The 22101-nt window shown below is 48.9% G+C and overlaps 1 protein-coding gene across 17 annotated transcripts in view; it reads left to right on the forward strand.

Annotated features, from left to right (window-relative positions):
- LOC129819666 (microtubule-actin cross-linking factor 1-like) overlaps positions 1 to 22101 on the forward strand; it is a 264150-nt gene that overhangs the window by 137255 nt on the left and 104794 nt on the right. For 13 of the 17 annotated variants that reach the window (XM_055876117.1, XM_055876127.1, XM_055876121.1 and 10 more), the window contains exons 1-16: positions 3479 to 6445; positions 9705 to 9871; positions 10143 to 10255; positions 10507 to 10613; positions 13845 to 13964; positions 14356 to 14451; positions 15189 to 15316; positions 16522 to 16615; positions 17658 to 17812; positions 18157 to 18460; positions 18568 to 18696; positions 18906 to 18983; positions 19403 to 19564; positions 19675 to 19779; positions 20534 to 20629; positions 20993 to 21118. In XM_055876117.1, coding sequence (XP_055732092.1) covers positions 4913 to 6445; positions 9705 to 9871; positions 10143 to 10255; positions 10507 to 10613; positions 13845 to 13964; positions 14356 to 14451; positions 15189 to 15316; positions 16522 to 16615; positions 17658 to 17812; positions 18157 to 18460; positions 18568 to 18696; positions 18906 to 18983; positions 19403 to 19564; positions 19675 to 19779; positions 20534 to 20629; positions 20993 to 21118 — 3513 coding nt within the window. In that variant the 5' untranslated portion in view covers positions 3479 to 4912. Of the gene's footprint in view, positions 1 to 3478; positions 6446 to 9704; positions 9872 to 10142; positions 10256 to 10506; positions 10614 to 13844; positions 13965 to 14355; positions 14452 to 15188; positions 15317 to 15863; positions 16003 to 16521; positions 16616 to 17657; positions 17813 to 18156; positions 18461 to 18567; positions 18697 to 18905; positions 18984 to 19402; positions 19565 to 19674; positions 19780 to 20533; positions 20630 to 20992; positions 21119 to 22101 lie in introns of those variants that run through there. The other 4 variants (XM_055876130.1, XM_055876131.1, XM_055876132.1 and 1 more) reach the window with 2 other exon arrangements.

A 22101-nucleotide genomic window follows, 5' to 3' on the forward strand; every position in this document is an offset into this window, starting at 1 on the left:
ATTTAGCAAGCTAGCTATTGCAGGACATCAACACAAGCTGACCAAAAACAGACATGTTTTTCTTAAAATGACGTTTTGCTTAGGAAGTGATTTGATTGGTCTGAAGCCAAATCCTAACTTGCCTTCCTTCGGGGGCGTCTTGCTGTACCAGGACAATCAAATGCTACGGCGGCAACATGTTATACTCTTTTTGTCCAGACGGCATCAGATACAGTATGCTACACATACTGAGACAGAGGGGTGCTGGTTCCCTCGCTCAAATGGTTTCTCCCGTGTGATTAAGCCACTTGCGAATGTATGGAAAAAATATTTGGGGAAGCCAGGCTTTGCTTGGCATCCATGAATACACGCCACTGAGGTCTATGTGAATTCAGTAGGCTTACATCTACCCTGATGCAACAGTGGTGCAAGGCTGGCTGCAGCGCCTCACTTTCACCACTAGGGGTCCCCATTTATCCCAGCATCATAGATGACCTGGCACACTAACAATGCTCTCAGCCAACTACACAGCCTCACAATCCCTGACTCTTCCTAAACTGTGGCTGCGTGCGATTGGCTAATCCACTCTGGCCTGGCTCTTCAATTTGTGCTTCTGTAATTCCTTCCCTTGAAGAACCTTTAATACAAAATACATCATCAAGACCCAGCTCTGACCTGCTTATGCGAAAGCTCAAATTAGAAAGTGCTAGCAAAGCACAGATCTAGGACCAGCTTACCCTATATATCTCCTAACCTCCGTCATTTAGAGGTGAAACATCAAAACTGACCTCAAATCTGCTCTTCTACACAACCTATATTCTGTCTGAATGCTAAATATGTTGTGACAGAAATAATTATCTGGTAAAATACTCTCATTGGCGCTAGACTTGATGATTATCCCTAATGGAGCTGGGTCAGTACAGTGTAGGATCCCTGACGGGGGTGACTGAGTGCAGGTAGCTAGTTGGTTTCCAGCCCATTATATCATATCCATGGGGAAGGCCTCAGGGACCTGATTAGTCTGTTTTCCACTGTGAATTGGACTCATGTAGCCCATCTGTCATCACTGGGGAATACTCTGTATTTATTATATTTCTGTTGGTATTTGGTCGGTGGGTAGAGGTCTAAGCTGCTATGCAAAGCCTCCAGTCCGTGTGTGTGTGTGTTTAATGACGTGGGTGGGGGTTTCTCAATGTGGGCTTGTGAGATGTGTGTTCATTGTGTGTGCTCGTACAGTCCACCACCCACACACACAGTGAGATATTGAGTGTCTAAGGTGTGTGAGAGTACAGTGTGAAGGCTATAACAAACCACATGACCACACTGCAGCAGTGTTATGTGGGAGACAAGGTTGTCGCGTCTTGGAGTCTGTGTGTTAAAATGGCTTATCGGTGAAAGTGGTGGATCCTGAACTGGTGCAAAGGCTCTTTTGCATTTGTGTCTCTCTCTGTGTGTCTCTCTCTCTCTGTGTATCTCTCTCTCTCTGTGTGTGTCTCTCTCTCTCTGTGTGTGTGTCTCTCTCTCTCTGTGTCTCTCTCTCTCTCTCTCTCTCTCTCTCTCTCTCTGTGTCTATCTCTCTCTGTGTCTCTCTCTGTGTGTCTCTCTCTCTCTCTCTGTGTCTATCTCTCTCTCTCTCTGTGTCTATCTCTCTCTCTCTCTCTGTGTGTCTCTCTCTGTGTCAGATTGAGGTGATCTCAGTATTGCAGAGAAGCAACAATAGGATCTTCCTCTGTAGCAGCTTGCAATCTGGGGAAGCTTTTGAGGTGTATGTGTGTGCGTGCAACTGATAAATCGGTTCAGCTATATTGGCATTTTTACCGATTTTAAAAACCGATTTAAAAAAAAAAAAATCAGTATCGGACCAAAATTTTTCAAATATTCAATACATAGGATGAAAAGAGGGAATCTCATGCTGATCTGAACATTTGAGGCCATTCTCATGTCATTGTCACAATTTAACAAATTAACATTTGAAGCATATGTCTTGAACAATTGCTCTTTTGGATGACAATTTCTGACAACTGTGTGGAAAAATGTCACTTTTCAATTTCCCCGCTATAAAACACTCCATTGACGGATATATCCTATTGGTGAGCTTTGTCCCCCCCAAAAATCGGAATCCGTATCAGACCCCCAAAAAGCATATTGTTCGTGCTGTAAGTGTGAGTGTCACAACAAGCGCTCTGAGCTCACAGTGTGCCACAGAGAGAGGGAGGGAGGGAGGGAGCCACGAGGAAGCGGATAGGAGGAGAAGGGAGGGAGGGAAAGAGAGCAGGAGCGAGCTAGAGCAGTGAAGCTGCAAGCAGCCTGAAGATAAAGCGTTTCCCTCTGTCGTTGCCTGCGAGCCAGGGAGAGAACAAACGAGTGAAGCCAGCGAGAGAGAGGGGGAGAGGAATACAGGCTGCCTGCTGTTACTGTGTCTCCTGGCTTTCCTTGGATCTACAGGCCTCGACTCAAATGCGCACACAGAGGATTCATACACACACCCACAGCTGATCAGAGGATCGCCAAGCCCTGAAGGCACACACAGACGCGCTCTTGCTCTCTCCTCAGCTGCACACGCACACACATTTCGCTTCTCTCCCGGGAGCACCGTATAAATTGGATCAATCCAACCATGCCTGTCTGACGGGGACCTTGTTCCCCCTTCATCCGGATGCCATCTCCGCCTCCATCTCTCTCTATAACCAGCCAAGGAGCTCCAGACTACCGGACTTATCCTCTACTTTTGCCTCACCCAGTCAGCTGCTCGTTTGCCGGCAGCATCGGGGGGACAGCTATAGCTGGGGACACTGGACTTACCCTCACAAAGTCGAACCCATCCTCCTGTAGCCTCGCCTCCTGTAGCTTAGCCCAGCCACCACTGGTAATTCGATCAACCAGACCAGAGGAGACGAGTGGAGAGGGGGTGCATGTTTAACCAACCGCCTGTCTATCTGCTTGGTTGTCTGCAACCAGACCCTCTTTGCATGCACGCCTGTGGACTCCTACTGGGAACACATACAGACCTGGATGAGTGTGGATGCTTATATACTGGAGCAGTGTCGCGACGAAGACTGCAGCAGGGATAATGGAAAAAGCCTGCCTGGCTGAGAGACGGTGACAAGGATGGAGACGGACTGAGGGGTTAGTGTTTGGATAGCACCAGCCACTAGCACGATCTCCCAGCAATCCTTTGTGGGAGGGAGGATAAGATAAAGGCTGCTATCCAGGGGGGAGCCACGTGACGTCTGGAAAGCTAAAGGGGGTGATCTCTGCTCCCTAACGCGACGTGCTCTGGATTTTTACCAGAGACACAACTACAGGGACCACTACCAGAGTTGTCTGGCTTTTCTATGATTGCAGTCATTCGAAGGATTGTCGAAGAAGAGTAATGCAGGAACGCCTACAGTTCAGTAGCTCACCGCCTCTCCTCCTAGTCCCATGGTTACCCGTGTCACCTGGAGGCTTCCAAGTCAGCACCGTAACGTTGACTTAACGTTGACATCTAACGCCCCCCCCCCCCCCCCCGGAGGTTTCCTTCGTACTAAGACGACAAAGAGATCTCTGTGGTTAACAACCGTGTGAACTGAAGGTAATCAAGCATCACATGACACAGCGACTCCATGAACAGGGGGGATCGTGGGAGATGGCGAGGAGTCTGAGCCGCCGCCGTCGTCAAGGCTCTGGTTTGAGGTTTTCAACACGCTGTCGGTGTGTTGGCTGACTGTTCGCTATCGCCCACCTCCAATCTGGATAGTGGATACTAGCATGCTGCCGCAGCAGAATGGGACACCACCAGCTGCTTCATAGCTAATGCTATCACGGCTACTACTATGAATGTTGTTGACCATTAAGGAGCTGACAGCAATATAATTATCGTAGGAGCAGAGAGGTATTAATAATATATGATTCTGGATACTTGGAGGCGAGCCTGGATAAAGTACTTGGATTACAGTACCACCGGAACGACAGGGAAAACAAATGACAAACAAACTGCATGTGTGTGCAGGGTTGCGGAAACAGAGCAGAATTGCAGATGACCTGAGTTGTTTTCATTTTATTTGCTGCCGAGTGACTGGTATGATGTGCACTGAGTCGGACACACTGCATGTGTGAGTCTGCACTGCAGCCCCCTCGCACCACACACTCTAAGAAATGGCAGATACGAGATGAGACGAGCGCTGATTCCGTCGCAGGCAACGCCGGAGACCCCACGGACAACTCGAATACACTCCGACATTGTGTGTGTTACACGACTGATTGGCTGAAATGGACACACCTGCAGTGCTCTGACTCACCGTCTCCTACCACAAAGTCTCCTAGCCTCATTCAACATGTAGTATGTATGAGCCACGTTGACTTACGTTCTCACCTGCCAAACCTTAGATGAATGAACTACCAAAGCCTGAGCCAAATCGATTTTCTCTTACGCTGTGCTGAGTCTACTGACATGTTTCTGCCTCGCTTGTCCTTGAAGTGAGTGCTGGGACCCTGCTGGGACGTCCGTGACCTGCCCATAGAGGTGGGGGCCTCAGAGCGAGCCAGAGCAGCTAGGGCTGACCGCGGTGTTGCCTGAGCCTGTGTGAGGTGAGGCAACAGCTGCAGAGAGAAGAGGAGGGGGAGGGAAGACGGGGAGAGGAGCGCCTACGGAGAGACGAGAGCTGTGACACGCAAGCCTGCAGCAAGCACTTCGGCCGAGTGGACTGAACTAGACACTGTGAGAAGGTGACAAGAACCCACGTCCTCGCGCTATCATTCTGTCATTTTTCTATGCTCCTGGCAACCAGATCTAAACCGGCTGTCGCTAACGTCACACCGAGAGCAGGTGTCACCTTCGTATCAGATTCGTCTGTCACTCTCTGCTACTCTCATCTGCCTGTCCACCTGAGCGCTTCTGTTTTGCTTTCTAATTTTGCCGCCCCTTCCCTCCTTCATTCACTGTCGATCTGAGATGGGAAGCTCCATGGGTTGTGTGCGGCCTCCTAGGGAGGGAGGACACGGCTTCCCCCCGCTGTCCCCCAACCCCAAACGGCGCCTCCGCTTCCGGCGGAAACGCAAAGGAAAGAAGCACCAGAAAGGAGGGTCGTCGGTAGGCTCGGAGGTGGAAAGCATAAGGATAAGCAACATACCAGAGGAAGAGGATGAGGAGGAAGAGGACAAAGGTACTGTCACGGAGGCAACCACAGCGTCGTTCAAAACTATGAGTGACGTCGGAGCCAAAATCACCAATTTAACCGTGCCTCAGGCTCAAACTCAATCCAGACTGCCCAGTGCTCTCTGTGCTGACTCCACGAGTGACAGCATGGGAGGGTTGGGTGGTAGCAGAGTGCTGGAACTGTCCCCTGAGCCAAGCCCAGTGTGGAGAAGGCTGTCCTACCCCGGAGCTGGGAGTGAGGAAGAGGGGACGAGCAGTACCATGGATGCTTCAAGCAGCCAAGGGCAACCCAGTGAGAACCTCACCCCAGACAACCCTGACAACTCTGACCCAGCTGTCCCATCCCAGGTGCACACCACCCCTGGCGGGGGTCAGGTCTGCAAAGTCAGGGAGCGAGAACAAGGGGTCCTGGAGAGGCCTTCCATACTAAGACCCAAGAAAGAAAGGGAAAGAGAAAAGGAGGAGAAAGGGGTGGAGGATGAAGGTGGGGGCGGGGTAGCAGGGACGCTGGGGGTTGCTTTTAACACCCCTCCGGAAAAGGAGCGCAAAGGGGTGGTGCACATTCGTGAGGTGGGGGGCTTGCTGTGTGTTGTAAGGACAGTCTACCCCAGTGACTTTGGGTGCCCAGTTTGGACAGGAGATGGTAACCATGACAACGAGGTAGAGGTACGTGCCGAACCTCCAGCTGCATCCCCAGTGACTGGGAACATCCTCAAAGTACAGCTTTCTGAGGAGGACATCGCGAGAGCCAAAATTGACGCCACCTGTCTCAATAAGACGGCTAACCGCCCGGGGACCCGGGAAACTACAAAGGTCAAGGAAGGCACAGTGACTGGAAACAAAGTGCAACTCTCTGAGGAGGATAGCGGGAGAGCCAAAATGGATGCCAGGACCGCTTTCCTGATGGAGACCCAAGAAACTACAGAAGTCAAGGAACTTAGTCTGGATAAACCAGCCCAGGTCCAAGAGGGGCTATTAATTCAGAACCCTTTTGCCTCTGGCTATGCCAGCGATCTGCTACCCACCTCCCCAGAGACTGGAGGCGCCACCCAGGTAGGCAGGGTTGGCCTGACCCAAAGGAGAGACAATATGGACACCTCAGGTCCCAATATGACTACCAACCTTCCAGGGACCCAGGGAACTACGGAAGTCGAGGGACCCTCGGTACAGGACCCTCTGTCCTCAGGCTATGCCAGCGACCTTCCACTAACCTCCCCAGAGGCAGGGGGCGCCACCCAGGGAGACTGGGAAAGCTCCAGAGAGGGACTGGACTCTGCAACAGACAGTCCTCTATCTCCACCCCAGGTCACCACAAAGCAGTTCCCTCAGGTCGGGCATTTTTCTCGTTCTCTCACTCACTCACTCACTCGTGGAAATGTAGGCTACGTGTAATTGGGGTTTTGTCCAGGATCGGGGGGGGGGGGAGCATATTTATGAATATGTGTTGCCCTTTTAAGTCTTGTATACTAGTGTCACACATCTTTGTGAGAGAGAGAATTTGTGCATTTGTGTCCCTGTCGCTGTGTTTGTTTTGTGTCCTGGTCATTATCAGCCCTGCAGAAGGCACTCTGCGTCTTCTCATCCTTCCTGGGTCTGTCCCCAGAGCCTAATCAGCACAGCACAGACCATCTCTGCATCTCTCCCCCTTTTCCTTCTCCATCACCCATTCTCTCCTCACACCACCCACTCTTTCCCCTGTTACTTTTGACTGTGTGTGTGTTGCCTCAAATGGCAGGGTTCCTGACAGCATACTGAAGCTTGTTATTTTGCAGTGATGTATTGGTTTATGAGATCATACGGCTCACGGAATTGTGTGTGTGTGTGTGTGTGTGTGTGTGTGTGTGTGTGTGTGGGGGGGGGTGGGATTCAATGGCCTCATTTGAGCTCCATCACAATAAGCTGTTCAATAAAGGATCTACTGTCATAGGAATAGAATTACATTAACTTGAATGGTAATGTCGGTTCTAGTAAATCTATTTCTATGCCTACTATATTGTAGGTTTTTGACCCCACAGTTGCTGGTGACCCTTTCACTGTTACCGATAATGACCATCAATTGGTAGTTAATTGATATAGCACCTTTCTTGCTCAAGGTACTTTACATTGAAAGCAGGAAACTCCCTTCGTGGCTGCCGATGTGTAGCACCCGGCCGTCAGTATATTATGTATGCTGTGATGGTATGATGTTATGTTTTCTTTGGGCCTGTGTGTCTCATTTGACGCACGGTGCTGAGTTACGGGGGAAAGCGAGACGCTCGCAGGTGCTTAGAGCCCGGTCTCCGTTTACAAGCGTTTTAGCCAGGTAATCATCAAGTCCTGGCTCTTTCTCCAGGTTTCATTCTGTGTGTGTGTGTGTGTGTGTGTGTGTGTGTGTGTGTGTGTGTGTGTGTGTGTGTGTGTGTGTGTGTGTGTGTGTGTGTGTGTGTGTGTGTGTGTGTGTGTGTGTGTGTGTGTGTGTGTGTGTGTGTGTGTGTGTGTGTGTGTGTGTGTGTGTGTGTGCGTGCGTGCCTTTTTGCCAATGTCTGGCCTACCCTCATCTGAATAAGTAGGGATTTCAGATGTGCATTCATCAACAGTATACTGCTGCATCTCGCCCCAGGGGGGTTCCCAAACACTCTCTATCCAATCCTCTCTCTCCCCTTTTTTAATGGATTTGGTGTATTCTGTCCGTCTCGTTCCGTCTCCCCATCAGCTATCTGAATCTGTCCTCGTCTCTCTCCCTGCCTATCCTCCATTTTCTTTCTTTCTCCCTCTCTCTCTCTATCCATCCCTCTCTCCCGTCGTCCCTCCCAACTCCCTGCTGCTTCAAAGGACCCTTTCTTTAAATGCAATCCATTCTGAGTCCCAGGGGGTGAGTGTGTCATAGCAATGTACAGTAGGCCTGGCTTTTATAGCCGTTCTAGTCAGTGGTGATAGCACTACCTTTCTGTCCCTGAAGCTGTGAGTGTGTAAAGGCACCGACCCTCAAGAATCACATGCGACTGAGCTACATAGGATGGTACAGTACCTTGGTGTAGAATGGTCGAGCGAGGCTGTGCGCTGTTTATCGCCAGTCACTTGAGCGCGCAGCCAGAGTCCAAGTGATGGAGTGTCCCTGTAGTGAATGGCCTTGCCTCAATACTCTTTACTGGGAGAGGCTCACCGGCACTGAGGAGCTGTGTTTTGGGTTACACGTGTGTGTTTGCCGTCGGTGCGTATGGTTTATGTGCGTGCCTTGTGCATGCGAGGCCTTATTAGTTTACGCAGGCCTGGTTTTGCTCTCTCTCGTTCCCAAGCCATTCCTCCTCTCCTTCTCTCCTCCCCCCTCTCTCTCCCTCTCTTTTGGCTGTTACTGCAGTCTTCTGGCACTCACTGGAATTTCATGCTGTTCTATATTAGCACTTGAGAGACACAGTCAGGGAGGGAGGGAGGGAGGGGGAAAGGGATGAGGGAGGAATAATGATGACAAGAACCAGGCACTGCCAGATACAGCAAATACATCAGCCACCCTTTGTCAGTCAGAACAGATTCAAGAAAGAGAAGAAAGTAGGGAGGGAGGAGGAGGGTATAAGCGCTTTGGCCTCAACGAAAAGAGGGAGTAAAACAGCAGATTGATGTGAAGGAGAGACGGATTGATCCAAACAAGGCCGCTTCTGAGACGAGCCGACGTGACAGGCTGATAGGGGGAAGGCTGGAAGGCCACCTTAGGAGAGGAACGGAGGGAAGGGGAGAGACGGGGGAAAAAAGAAATAAACGAGGGGGGGAGGGTGGGAGAGGGGGGGATAGTGTGGTGAGAAAACGGGCTAATGAGCTGGCCAGACATAAAGAAGAATAATGAGAGACTGAAGGAGAAAAAGAAGAGAGGATCGGCTTCACTCAGCTCTGGCGAAAGGCCTTTTGATTAAAGGCCAAACAAGATGGAGGATAGGAACAAAGATGACAAGTTGAATCAAAGTGAAGAAAAGACTCCCAGGTTTAGGAGTTTGTATGACGACTAGCATGTGGCTATATTTTTTGGCCGACTCACTGGGACTGTACTTGTATGTGTACACGTGTTTCCGTGTGTGTGAAATACGGCTACGGTGATGGTCCATTCATTTAAGTCATGACTAAAGACACCATATGTTTGAAATGGTGTAATTAATGCACACTGTGGGGTTACAGTCTGATAGTAGGACAATGTCATGAATATGAGATGGGATAATGTAGTGTATAATTAATGTGTGCCCCTAAAGGGAAAGGGTCGGCTTCTCTGCCAGCTGTCGTGGGCTTCATGTCGCCTGTTTGTCCTCACTATACAGTAAGAGCAGGCGTCCTTTGACCGCGAAATACGTCATGTTTGAAACCTTATGCCAATACATATGGATGGATCCAAGCAAAGTCATCCCAATATTTATAGCCCATATTTAATAACCCTCTCCTCTGTCCTCTTCTCTGACATTTGTGTGTGTGTGTGTGTTCATAATGAGTGTGTGTGTGTGTTCATAATGAGCGTTACCTGAATGAACCCCCCTCATGTCCTCTGTATTCTGCAGTTCTCAAAGATGTGTGTTTTGTGTTCATAATGTGTGTTTCCTATATGAACCCTATCCTCACCTCTGGATTCCAGATCTCGGAGATCTATGTGAGTGGTGAGTCTGGGGACCTGACGGCTAAGGAGAAGCTGTTGTTATGGAGCCAGCAGGCCACAGAGGGCTGGCCTGGCCTCCGCTGTACCAACTTCTCCTCCTCCTGGAGCGACGGACGCATGTTCAATGCCCTGCTCCACCGATTCAGGTGTATATACACACACACACACACACACACACACACACACACACACTGAGACACACACACACACACACACACACACACACTGACACACACACACACACACACACTGAGACACACACACACACACACACTGAGACACACACACACACACACACTGAGACACACACACACACACACTGAGACACACACACACACTGAGATACACGCGCGCGCGCACACACACACACACACTTTCAGTTCTGACCCCCCTGTCTCCCTCTCTGGTGGTCTCCAGGCCAGACCTGATTGACATGGAGGTGGTGGCGCAGCAGAGTAACCTTGACAACCTGGAGCAGGCCTTTGAGATCGCAGAGTCACTAGGGGTGACCAGACTTCTGGACGCTGAAGGTAACTGCCTGTCTGTGTTTCGGTCCGCCTAACTTGTCTCGTCTGTCTGTCTACTTCTAGCCTCGACTCCAGTCGTTCTACGACGTTGACAGGCCTAGGATCGTAAGACTTTTAGTGTCGTTCATGATACTGTCTGTGTTCCTCTGTGTTCTGTTGGTCTGCCTCTCTCTTTTTCTTCGGTCTCCCTACCGTCATGTTGACCTTTCCACTCCACCTTTCATCTCCCCATCTCCTCCTCTCTCTCTCTCTAGATGTGGACGTTTCGTCTCCAGATGAGAAGTCGGTCATCACGTACGTCTCCTCCATCTACGATGCCTTCCCCAAGATCCCCGAGGGAGGAGAGGGCATCGCCGCACACGTATGTTCTACTCCTCTCACGTGAATATTAGCATCTATCAATGTCCTTTAACATTAGAACCGCCTGGCCTTTCAGCCTATCGGTACCCGCTAGAGAACGTTGCCGGGCGACCCCTTTAGCATAGCCCATCAGATGCATATCCACCCGCAGGGGTGCAGCAAACATAAGCACCAACACTTGATAAATACCGTTATTATGAAGGATTCATTGCATGAAGAAATATATCAATGTAACAACAAAATAACAACGGTTGGTAGTTTAGACCGAGTCAAGGATATATTATTTTGTTTAATTCTACAAAGTTTTAGGAAAAAAACGTAGTCCAAAAGCCTGTTTTCATTGCCCTTATAATAATAACATTACTGAACAGTGTAATCCATTCAATCCGCTATATTTGTAGATTGGAATAGTTATAGTAATTAGAGTTATAATAATTCATAAAGTCCAGTTACAGCTTCTTTTGACAAAGTAGAAACTAAAAAGATGATGATGATAATATAACCAGCCAGGTGCACAGGTGAAATGAGTAGCTGTGTTCCTAAACAAAATCACTAGTGCATGAACAATTATAAAGGATGAATTACGTACATAAATATTAGTGGAAATGTATTCATGACAAGATATAAAACAGTCATTTGTTGATTGTGTTGGACACTGTATTGGGCCATTATGTGTTCCTTTACGCATGAATCAATCTGGTCGTCTCTTTATGCTTTGGGTCCACAGTCGGCACACAGCTTCGGGGCTTTGTGTGAGCAGGCCCCACAAACAAATCGGTTGCACTGCACATAGTTTTCATGGGTCTTGTTTCGTGTGCACCTGACGCAGGTGTCGCATAATCTCTCTGAAGCGGCTGCGTGGCGTGGTCTCTCGGAAAAGGTCGACCCTCGTACCTATCAGACGGAGAACTCCACTCCGCTCTTCCGCCGTACGCCCCGCGGAAATACAAGAGTTCCATAAATCCTTCGAGTTCATCCATAGACACCACCGACTGTTTCCTTTTCTGTGCCCGGATGTGCCGTGCCATCCTTCCCAGAGTCCTGTCTCGCCGTGCCATCCTTCCCAGAGTCCTGTCTCGCCGCGCCATCCTTCCCGGAGTCCTGTCTCGCCGTGCCATCCTTCCCAGAGTCCTGTCTCGCCGTGCCATCCTTCCCAGAGTCCTGTCTCGCCGTGCCATCCTTCCCGGAGTCCTGTCTCGCCGTGCCATCCTTCCCAGAGTCCTGTCTCGCCGTGCCATCCTTCCCGGAGTCCTGTCTCGCCGTGCCATCCTTCCCAGAGTCCTGTCTCGCCGTGCCATCCTTCCCAGAGTCCTGTCTCGCCGCGCCATCCTTCCCGGAGTCCTGTCTCGCCGCGCCATCCTTCCCGGAGTCCTGTCTCGCCGCGCCATCCCTCCCGGAGCCTTGACTCGCCGCGCCATCCCTCCCGGAGTCCTGTCTCGCCGCGCCATCCCTCCCGGAGTCCTGTCTCGCCGCGCCATCCCTCCCGGAGCCTTGACTCGCCGCGCCTTCCCTCCCGGACCCCTGTCTCGCCGTGCCATCCTTCCCGGAGCCTTGTCTCGCCGCTCCATCCCTCCCGGAGCCTTGTCTCGCCGCGCCATCCCTCCCGGAGCCTTGTCTCGCCGCGCCATCCCTCCCGGAGCCTTGTCTCGCCGCGCCATCCCTCCCGGAGCCTTGTCTCGCCGCGCCATCCCTCCCGGTGTCCTGTCTCGCCGCGCCATTCCGCCCGGTGTCCTGTCTCGCCGCGCCATCCCTCCCCGTGTCCTGTCTCGCCCTCTGTTGGCTATGTTCAGGTTTTTCTGCGGAGGCTCGAAGTCAACCTCAGAATCAGATGAAGACTCTTCATCAGCAACGTCGATTTCAAGCTCGATGTCTGATCCTACATCTGACTCCAACTCATCTAGATTCTGAAGCGTTTGCAATGCTGTCAGTGCGTCCATTCGTTTGGTTCAGCTTGCCATTTTGAACTACACACTTTGTATGTTGTGCTCACTGTCTGATTGGACTCTCCCAGCGGAAATGATATACAATTTCCAGCATTTCATAATAAAATGATTAGACCGGCCACAATTCATCAAAATTAAACTATTGTTCTAAATTCAATCACCCTCTTCACCTTCCTCATCGTTCAGTGAAGTCACATGCACCATGATCAGCTTCTGTCTGGTTTCTATTGCCCATTCATCCATTGGTGACAAATGTGCATATTTACATTTGAAGTTATGTTACTAGTTTTTGATTAGTAGCTAGAGCAGTGCTTCCGCGTTAGTAGTCGTCTGCTGAATACATGGACAGCACAGATATTCTTGGGAAAAGGGACATTTGGAAATAAGCGCTGCACCTCTTGAATTATGTGTGTTATTTGACTAAGGTAAGTGTCATAGAAACTGAATATGCTCAGCAGATTATTGCCAATTTAATCTGGTCACTTATTACGCGTGAAATTAGTTTCGGTGTAGTGTAGATGGGTCCGGCTGTGCAGGCTGACTGGCATCGTTTGTTTCCCCGCTCATGAAGTTGGATAGAGTCAAGAATATGTTTTGTATTATTCTGAAGTCCTACTGCAACACACAGCATGTTTTCATTTCCCTTACAGTAAATGTGATTAGTAATAGTGAATAAAAGAGTCCCGTAACAGCATATTTTTACAAAGTAAAAACGTAAAAGAGAGTGGTGTCAACCCCCAAGGCGCGCGGTCAAATGATTTGCTCCTGACAAAATAGGCATAACACACACTCGTTGTTACACTATTGTCTTTCTAAATTAAATCAACCTCTTCACCCTCCTCATTCAGTTAGGCCTCATTTAAATTCAACTGTGAAGGAAGGTGCGCAATTATCGCCCGTTAATCCATTTGTCATTCAGTGAGGAGAGAGAGAGAGACACATTAACACCTGGCAGGGTACCAACATCCTCCAGCACATAGTCTTGGAAGGTTAAGTTAGGAATAGGTGGGGGGAAAAAACGTAATACGTCTCTAAATACGTTCCTGTTTGTGATTATTTATTTTTTTATTGACAAATGAACAGTGGCGGTTCCAGTGTTACTGTGTCGATGTGCAGTTGGTCAGTCTGTGTGACATCATGTTGCCAAAGCTGTGGAGCCAATAATGAACTGCATTGATCGTAGTCAGCCATTGACGTATATTGATAGCTGACTGTCAATGAACCAGTCTGACCCCTCCCTCCCTCTCTTTCTATCTCTTTCTCTTCCTCCTTCCCCCTCTCTCTATCAGGAGGTGGACCAGCGCTGGGCAGAGTACCGCTCTCGTTTCTCCACGCTGATCCAGTGGAGCCGGCAGCACAAGGCCCTCATGGCCAACAAGACCTTCCCACTGGACCCTGTGGAGCTCAAGGTGCTGAGGGAGAGAAGGGGACAAGAAAGGGAGTGGGGGGAGATGGAAAGTGTGATAGAGAGAAGAGAATAAAAATGGGGATAAGGGAAGAAGAGAATGGAGGAGAAGGAAGGATAGGTAGAGAGGGAGGCAATGGGGGGAGGTGAGGGGGACAGGATGTGGGTAAAGATGCTAAATACATGTTTATAAAGCATTTGAGTAGGAGTGGTGATCTAGGATCGGATTAGCGGGTTTAGATCCAAATGACTAGGCTTATATAGACCAGGGGTGGCTGATCCTAGATCAGTTCTACTACTCGGGCCCAGAAAACTATTAACACTTTTCTGCTTGTCAATAACGGACATTTTTAGATCATCTAACCTTTTGTCAACACCCTGTCGCTGTCCCACAGGAACTTTACAATGAGTACGTCCATTTCAAGGAGACTGAGATCCCTGCCAAGGAGCTGGAGAAGAGTCGCGTAGAACACCTCTACAAACTGCTGGAGGTAAGATTTGGAGGGGGGGGGGGGGGGGGGGGGACGAGGGAGACTTTAGATTTCTGAAACACGTTGAGACCGCTCAATGACGACAAGCATTATAAAATGGCAGCAGTAGCTGCAAACCTACGTTGATGGTGAACACCGGTTTACCGTCCGCGAGATTGAACGACATACCCGGGAAGATACTAAAGTACCATTACCCTGAGGACACAGCCTCATTTTAACATCAAATCCTATTATGGCATGTTAGACTGGCATGAGTCTTCTGGAAAACAAACTTATAAACAATGACCGGCGATGGAGAAAAGGATATGAAGAGGTGACCTGGTTTCTGCCACCACGAGCGGTCCACACTGTACATCATGAGTCTCTCAGGGGTACTGTGTGTGTGTGTGTGTGTTATCGAACACCCTGTTCTCTGCACCAGGTCATTTCAACCCCATGCCACTGCCTTGAGACAACAAACTATAATTCCTCCTTTATCAAATCCTCTTTCATTGCCCCTCGGTTCTACTTTCCTAATGTCACCACTGCCCTGCTGACACTCCTGATCAATGGCATATGATGACTCCCAACCCCAAGCATCTAAAACATTTATACTTTGAGACCTGGGTCCTTTGCACTTGAAGTCATGTACTTTGCACACGAAATTCAGAATTTCAAATGTATTTTGTATGTCAAAGTAAAGAATATGTCAGCATATGTATTGTAGAAGTTAAAAATGATATGCTTGTTTTCCCAAGGTATGGATGGAGTTTGGGCGCATCAAGCTGCCCCTGGGCCTGCACCCCAATGACCTGGAGGAGGAGTGGGGCAAGCTGATCCTGGAGATGCTGGAGAGAGAGAAGGCCCTGCGGCCCGCTGTGGAGAGGTCATGACCCTGACCTTAACCCTTACTGCTGCTAGTGTTTGAGTTATGTTTATACCAGTAGTCATAGAGACCGAGGCCCTGCGGCCCGCTGTGGAGAGGTCATGACCCTGACCTTAACCCTTACTGCTGCTAGTGTTTGAGTTATGTTTATACAAGTAATTATAGAGACCGAGGCCCTGCGGCCCGCTGTGGAGAGGTCATGACCCTGACCTTAACCCTTACTGCTGCTAGTGTTTGAGTTATGTTTATACAAGTAATTATAGAGACCGAGGCCCTGCGGCCCGCTGTGGAGAGGTCATGACCCTGACCTTAACCCTTACTGCTGCTAGTGTTTGAGTTATGTTTATACCAGTAGTCATAGAGACCGAGGCCCTGCGGCCCGCTGTGGAGAGGTCATGACCCTGACCTTAACCCTTACTGCTGCTAGTGTTTGAGTTATGTTTATACCAGTAGTCATAGAGACCGAGGCCCTGCGGCCCGCTGTGGAGAGGTCATGACCCTGACCTTAACCCTTACTGCTGCTAGTGTTTGAGTTATGTTTATACAAGTAGTTATAGAGACCGAGGCCCTGCGGCCCGCTGTGGAGAGGTCATGACCCTGACCTTAACCCTTACTGCTGCTAGTGTTTGAGTTATGTTTATACCAGTAGTCATAGAGACCGAGGCCCTGCGGCCCGCTGTGGAGAGGTCAGCAACACAGGCCTATTTAACCCTGTAACTAACCTTGACGCTGCAGTTCTTAGTGGTGAAACAGCCACTTCCATTTGTACTTACAGACATCACTTAGGGCTACGTGGTCGTGATGGAGGAGCGCAGGTCTCTGCACAAAAACACAGGAAGTCTCACTACGATCAGGCATTTCCACACTGAGTTATTTTGCGTCGATCTGTACTCTTCTGTGTTGTGAGAACGTTGCCCTTGTAGATACTTTAGTGTGAAACATTACTACAACTGTGCTAGAGGCCTAACGTCATTACCTGTTATTTTTTATTTGGGTCATTTTTTTCTGGTTGTACAGTAAACCCATTCCATAGACACTGGCTGTATATGAATTAACACCCCATTCCCTATATAATGCACTACTTTTGAACAGACCCTGGTCAAAAGTAGTGCACTATTTAGTATTTAGGGTGCCTTTTCAGACAAACCAAATGAGTGTTTTGAGCTTGTTGACACTGTGATGATACTGTGTGTGTCTCCCTCCAGACTGGAGTTATTGCTGCAGATGGCCAATAAAATCCAGAACATGGCCCTGGATTGTGAGGAGAAACTCACCCTGGCCAAGAACACACTACAGGCCGTGAGTGATGCTATGTCTGTGTCGCTGTCTGTGTCGCTGTCTGTGTCGCTGTCTGTGTCGCTGTCTGTGTCGCTGTCTGTGTCGCTGTCTGTGTCGCTGTCTGTGTCGCTGTCTGTGTCGCTGTCTGTGTCGCTGTCTGTGTCGCTGTCTGTGTCGCTGTCTGTGTCGCTGTCTGTGTCGCTGTCTGTGTCGCTGTCTGTGTCGCTGTCTGTGTCGCTGTCTGTGTCGCTGTCTGTGTCGCTGTCTGTGTCTCTCTTTGTTTCTCTGTCTGTGTCTCTCTTTGTTTCTCTGTCTCTGTTTATCTCTCTATCAATTCAATTTCAATTTAAGGGGCTTTATTGGCATAGGAAACATATGTTTACATTGCCAAAGCAAGTGAAATGGATAGTAAACAAAAGTGAAATAAACAATAAAAAAAATGAAACAATGTATCCTTACACTCACAGAAGTTCCAAAATAATAAAGACATTTCAAATGTCATTATGTGCAAATAGTTAAAGTACAAAAGGGAAAATAAATAATCATACGGGTTGTATTTACAATCGTGTTTGTTCTTCACTGGTTGCCCTTTTCTTGTAGCAACAGGTCACAAATATTGCTGCTGTGACGGCACACTGTGGTATTTCACCCAATAGACACTCTCTTTCTCTCTCTCTCTGTCTCTCTCTCTCTATCTCTCTCTTAAGTAACAATTCAAAATGTGAGTTGACTTCTCAATAAAATGACTTCTCAATAAACTGAGGAGTAGAAGACAATTATTTCAGAACTTTTACCATTTTTGTATTTTAAATTATAATGACTTCCTGAATTGACTTCAATTTGAATTAACCCCATACCTCGTCGCTACATGCCTTTTTCAATATGGTGTAGTGTGTCTCTCACTCATTTCCTCACCACTTATCAATCCCCTTTCTCCCACTCCCTCTATCCTGCTCTCTTACTTTCCCCTCTTCTTCCTCGCTGTTCACACCACTCTTCATCTCCTCTTCCTGTCCCCCTGTTTCCCCCTCTACCCTTCTCTCCTCACCCGTCCCTCCGTCAGGACATGTCCCTGGTGGAGAGTGGCGAGGCGGTGCGTTGTGAGAGGGAGCTGGGGTTGTACCTGCAGGACTGTGAGGTTCTGATCAGACAGCTCAACCTGGACCTCAACATCCTCCGAGATGAGAAGTACTACCAGGTGGAGCAGCTCGCCTTCAGGTCAGTGGAGGGAGAGGGGGTGGAGGTCCGTTATTAGAGCATGTTGATCGCAATGCCAGGAAAGCGAGTTCGATTCCCAGGACTACCCATAAGTCAGAAATATACGCACGCATGACTGTACATCGCTTTTGATAAAAGCGCTTGCCAAATGGCTTATCAATTAGGCTTGGTTATACTGCATCGGTGTAAATGTGACACCCAATGTCGAGTCGTGGCCGATACACTTTAGTGCCTCGTCTGAAGCGTAGCTTGACTGCATATGTCTGTTCCGTGTGTCACAGGAAAAAGGTGTGTCTTGTCTTTTTGAAGTCCTCTTTTAACACGTTTGTTCCCCTCCTCCACAGAGCGTCCTGTCTACATGAGGAGCTGGTCTCTCTCCGGCTCCAGTGCTCCAGCGTCTACAGAAAGGGCCACTTCTCCCCGGTGACAGGCGGAGACCGGACGGCCCCGCGGGGGAGCGACAGTGGTCTCTCCCTGTCCACGGGGGCCCAGACCCTGCTGGGGGCAGTAGGAGTGGTGGGGGCGATTGGGGCGGCGTTGCTCAGGAGACCCATGTCCCGCTCTCAGCTGGTGGCCATGTCGTCCTCGGAGGACGAAGGAAGTCTCCGGTTCATCTATGAACTCCTGGGATGGGTGGAGGAGACACGGGTAAGAAAGAAGGGGGTTAGGTAGAGGGAGGGAGAGGGATTGATAGGTGGAGGGAGCTGGGGAGGGAGGGAGGGATGGACAAGTAGAACTGATTGTGTGTCCGTCAGGACGTGTTGGAGCGTGCCGAGTGGGGGGCGGACCTGCCCTCTGTAGAGCAGAACCTCCAGGACCACCAGAACATCCACACTGCCGTGGAGGAGCTGCTGCACAGCCTGAAGGAGGCCCGCAACTACGAGGTGCACACACACACACACGACTACATTCTAAAACACATTCTTAGGCACTTGGAGATCTACTGTACATACTGATACACATACTGTAAGTAGACATTAACAGACACTGAATAGGCCTGGGCGTATGCAGTACATAACAACACGGCAGTCACAAACCTAGTCGAACGAGCCAGATAATGTTTTACTAACTTTAGATATCGCTTTCTCCTCAGACGAAAGTCTCTCCGAACTTCAGGAGCAGTTATTCTGACACTCTGGCCAAGCTAGAGCATCTATACTGCAAACTACTGGTGAGTGGCAGGACCTTTTTTTTTTTATCTGTGAATGTGTGCGCGTCGGATTGTTTGTGTATGGTGTGTGTGTGTGTGTGTGTGTGTGTGTGTGTGTGTGTGTGTGTGTGTGCGCACCCCATTGCATCCCAATGCGCGTTCTCCGTTAATCCCATCAGGGTGTGACTGCGCTTGCTGAAGGCTCAGAGGAGCTAGCGAGCGTTAAAGACCAAGTGCAGCTGGTAGAAGCACCTGCTTCTACCACACAGCCCCTTGATCAGCCCTGTAGAAATCCATGGATTCTCTACAGCAGGGAGTTGACTGGGGAGTGGGACAGAGAGCGAGGGGATCGTCTATGTGTGTGCCTCTGAAATAACCTAGAAACTCTTATAGAGCGAACACCGGGTAACATTTCCTCCTCCCGTCCCCTGTCTTCACAGGAACTCTCGTCATGGCGTCTGCGCTGCCTGGAGAGCCTGCATGCGTTTGTGTGTCGCTGTACAGAGGAGCTGATCTGGCTCAACGAGCGAGAAGAGGAGGAACTGGCCTACGACTGGAGTCAAAACAATACAAACGTCAATGCCAAGAGAGAGCTATACGCCGTGAGTGGACAGGGATAGATGCACACACACACACACACAGAGAGAATACACATTTATTTTATAGATATTCCCCTGGGTGCTCCTCTGAATGCTCTGTCATCCTCTCTCAGGAAATGAGGTCAGAGCTGGAGGAGAAGCAGGAAGTCATGCACTCGCTGCAGGAAACAGCCGACCGGCTGTGTCAGGAGAACCACCCGGCCAAACAGACAGTGGAGGTGAGGTTGCCTAGCAACAGAGCTATCAAGGCTGTTCAATGGCCTTTCAAAAATTATTGGCTTTCCAGCTACGGTACTTATCAGTACAAATAGTGCTGCTATCGATGTTCCCCTGAAAATAAGATTGTCAGTACATTTTGTACTTCATGTTTGGACTGTGGAGCTTGACTGTGATTTCGAATAAAGAGCTTGAGAAATGTGTATCCAGGAAGCTTCCCAGCCAAAACAGTTCGGTAGATTTTGTGAAAATATTATGATATTTTGTGACGTTCTTGTTCGTTTTGGATTTTGGTGAAGGTTTTTTTGGTAGTTCGGCCACACACATATTTGTTTCTGGAGGCAAGCCGAAGTTTGTGGTCGAAGTCTATGCACCCTTAGTTGGTGTTTGGCCAACAGTAGGGATTCTTCAATAAAGTCTCTGTTGTCAGTCAATGAGAGACAACTCGTTTTAATGCCATTTTTGGAAAATACTGCATCAAACATCTTAGTTAGATGTAAAATTGCGCGACTAAGATCGCTTCTGCAACAACATCACAATTAACGACAGATTTCTTGAGATATTTTAGACTATTTTGAGGAAGTGTATACTGGCTACGGCGTCTCAAAATGGACAAATCACTTTTTAAAATTTTCCAATCAAAGGCATTTTAAGGGAGTATGCGAGTACACTCGTTTGGTTCGTCTAGACGCCAGCCGAACTGAAGCATGCTGATGCCTTAACACCCCCCCCCCCATACCCCCTCCCTCTCCCCAGGCGTACAGTGCAGCACTGCTGACCCAGTGGCAGTGGGTGCGCCAGCTGTGTGTGTGTGTGGAGCAGCATCTCAAAGACAATACTACCTACTTCCAGGTGGGAAAGTTGAACAAAGTCTCTTTACAAAGTTATACCTTGTACTATTACGTTATACCTGTAATACCCATCTGGTCCTTTACAATGTCAATTGTTTGTGGCTTTTCACATAGACACCGTCCTATAAGATCAAGATGAAATGAAATGAATTTGTCTATTTACTACCATTGTATGTTTTGACTTTCCCTTAATTGGGAGTGTAAAGCTATTTCATCTTCTAAAACCTGAAAATAAGCTGAATAAAAATAGCTTTAATACTAGGTTAAATATAGAATATCTCATAGGGTCTAGCAGCTGTTTCTGGATTACATATCAGTCCTGATGCTGATCTCTGTGTGTTGCGTTCGTATTGCCTCCTGTCAGTTTGTGAGTGACGCACGGGACTGCGAGACGTATCTGCGTCAGCTCCAGGACACCATAAAGAGACAGTACACCTGTGACAAGAGCAGCAGGCTGAGCAAGCTGGAGGACCTGCTGCAAGACTCTATGGTACGTTCACTTGTTGTTCACTAGACTATTATTCCCCCAAATGGCGTTGGAGCAAACCTTCAAATGCACCCCACTAATTTGACAACACACCTAAACTCCTGCTAATTCTGTAGCCTAACAGTTAGTTTGGTCTAATCATTCAGGTATGTGCCAGTGAAAAGCTTAGGCACACGATTATAGCTTATCCACATTTTAAGCTAATAAGCTACGTCACCTTGACACTTCTGACTCGCTTAGTAACATTATCTACGGCTAGCTGAGGCTAATGTCATGCTAATACTGTAGACGTTGGCTAGCTGTTGACACTGTAATTCTTACGGGCTGCGTAGGCCCGTCTAATCTACTTTAGTCTGCCTCCGCTGATTCACGCCACCACCATGCACCCCGACACACAGCAGATGGTACACTTGGAGCGGGCTACGACTCCGCGGGCCTAAGCACTGTGAGCAGTGGGCGTATCCTCGCTGGACATAGTGATGAGAGGGTGACTGGCTGTCTGACACAGGTCTAGGCTGGTGGGGAATGATCGAGGTGTAGACACTAGAGCGGATAGACTGATATTAAAAGTAAACGGTCATGGAAGGGAAAGGCGTTGTGCCCTTAGCGGCCGTGATAATACTTGTAGAAGTCAATGTAATTACACTGCGTGTTTACATTCCTACAAAAAGTATGATTACGTGGTTTATATGGAGGGGGGAATGGATGGCCACTCAGGATATATACGCGTAGATGTGTTTGTTGCGTATCTCGGAGTGTTTCATACGTGCCCGCCTCATTTCAAGATACCGAATGATGAGCACTTCACCGCGCTCAGTTTGAGGCAGCATGGGTGTTTTTGTTCTGAAACGGGGTATTAAGCACTAGGAGGTTGATTACTTTTCCAGTGCTGTGTGTGTGTTCTCACTGGGGAGATTAAACAGGACTTTGACGGATGCCTCTATATTCCATAAAAACAACCGCCAAAGCACTATTAGACCGATGCA

Source organism: Salvelinus fontinalis, chromosome 22 (assembly GCF_029448725.1).
Source record: "Salvelinus fontinalis isolate EN_2023a chromosome 22, ASM2944872v1, whole genome shotgun sequence".
Classification (NCBI taxonomy): domain Eukaryota; kingdom Metazoa; phylum Chordata; class Actinopteri; order Salmoniformes; family Salmonidae; genus Salvelinus; species Salvelinus fontinalis.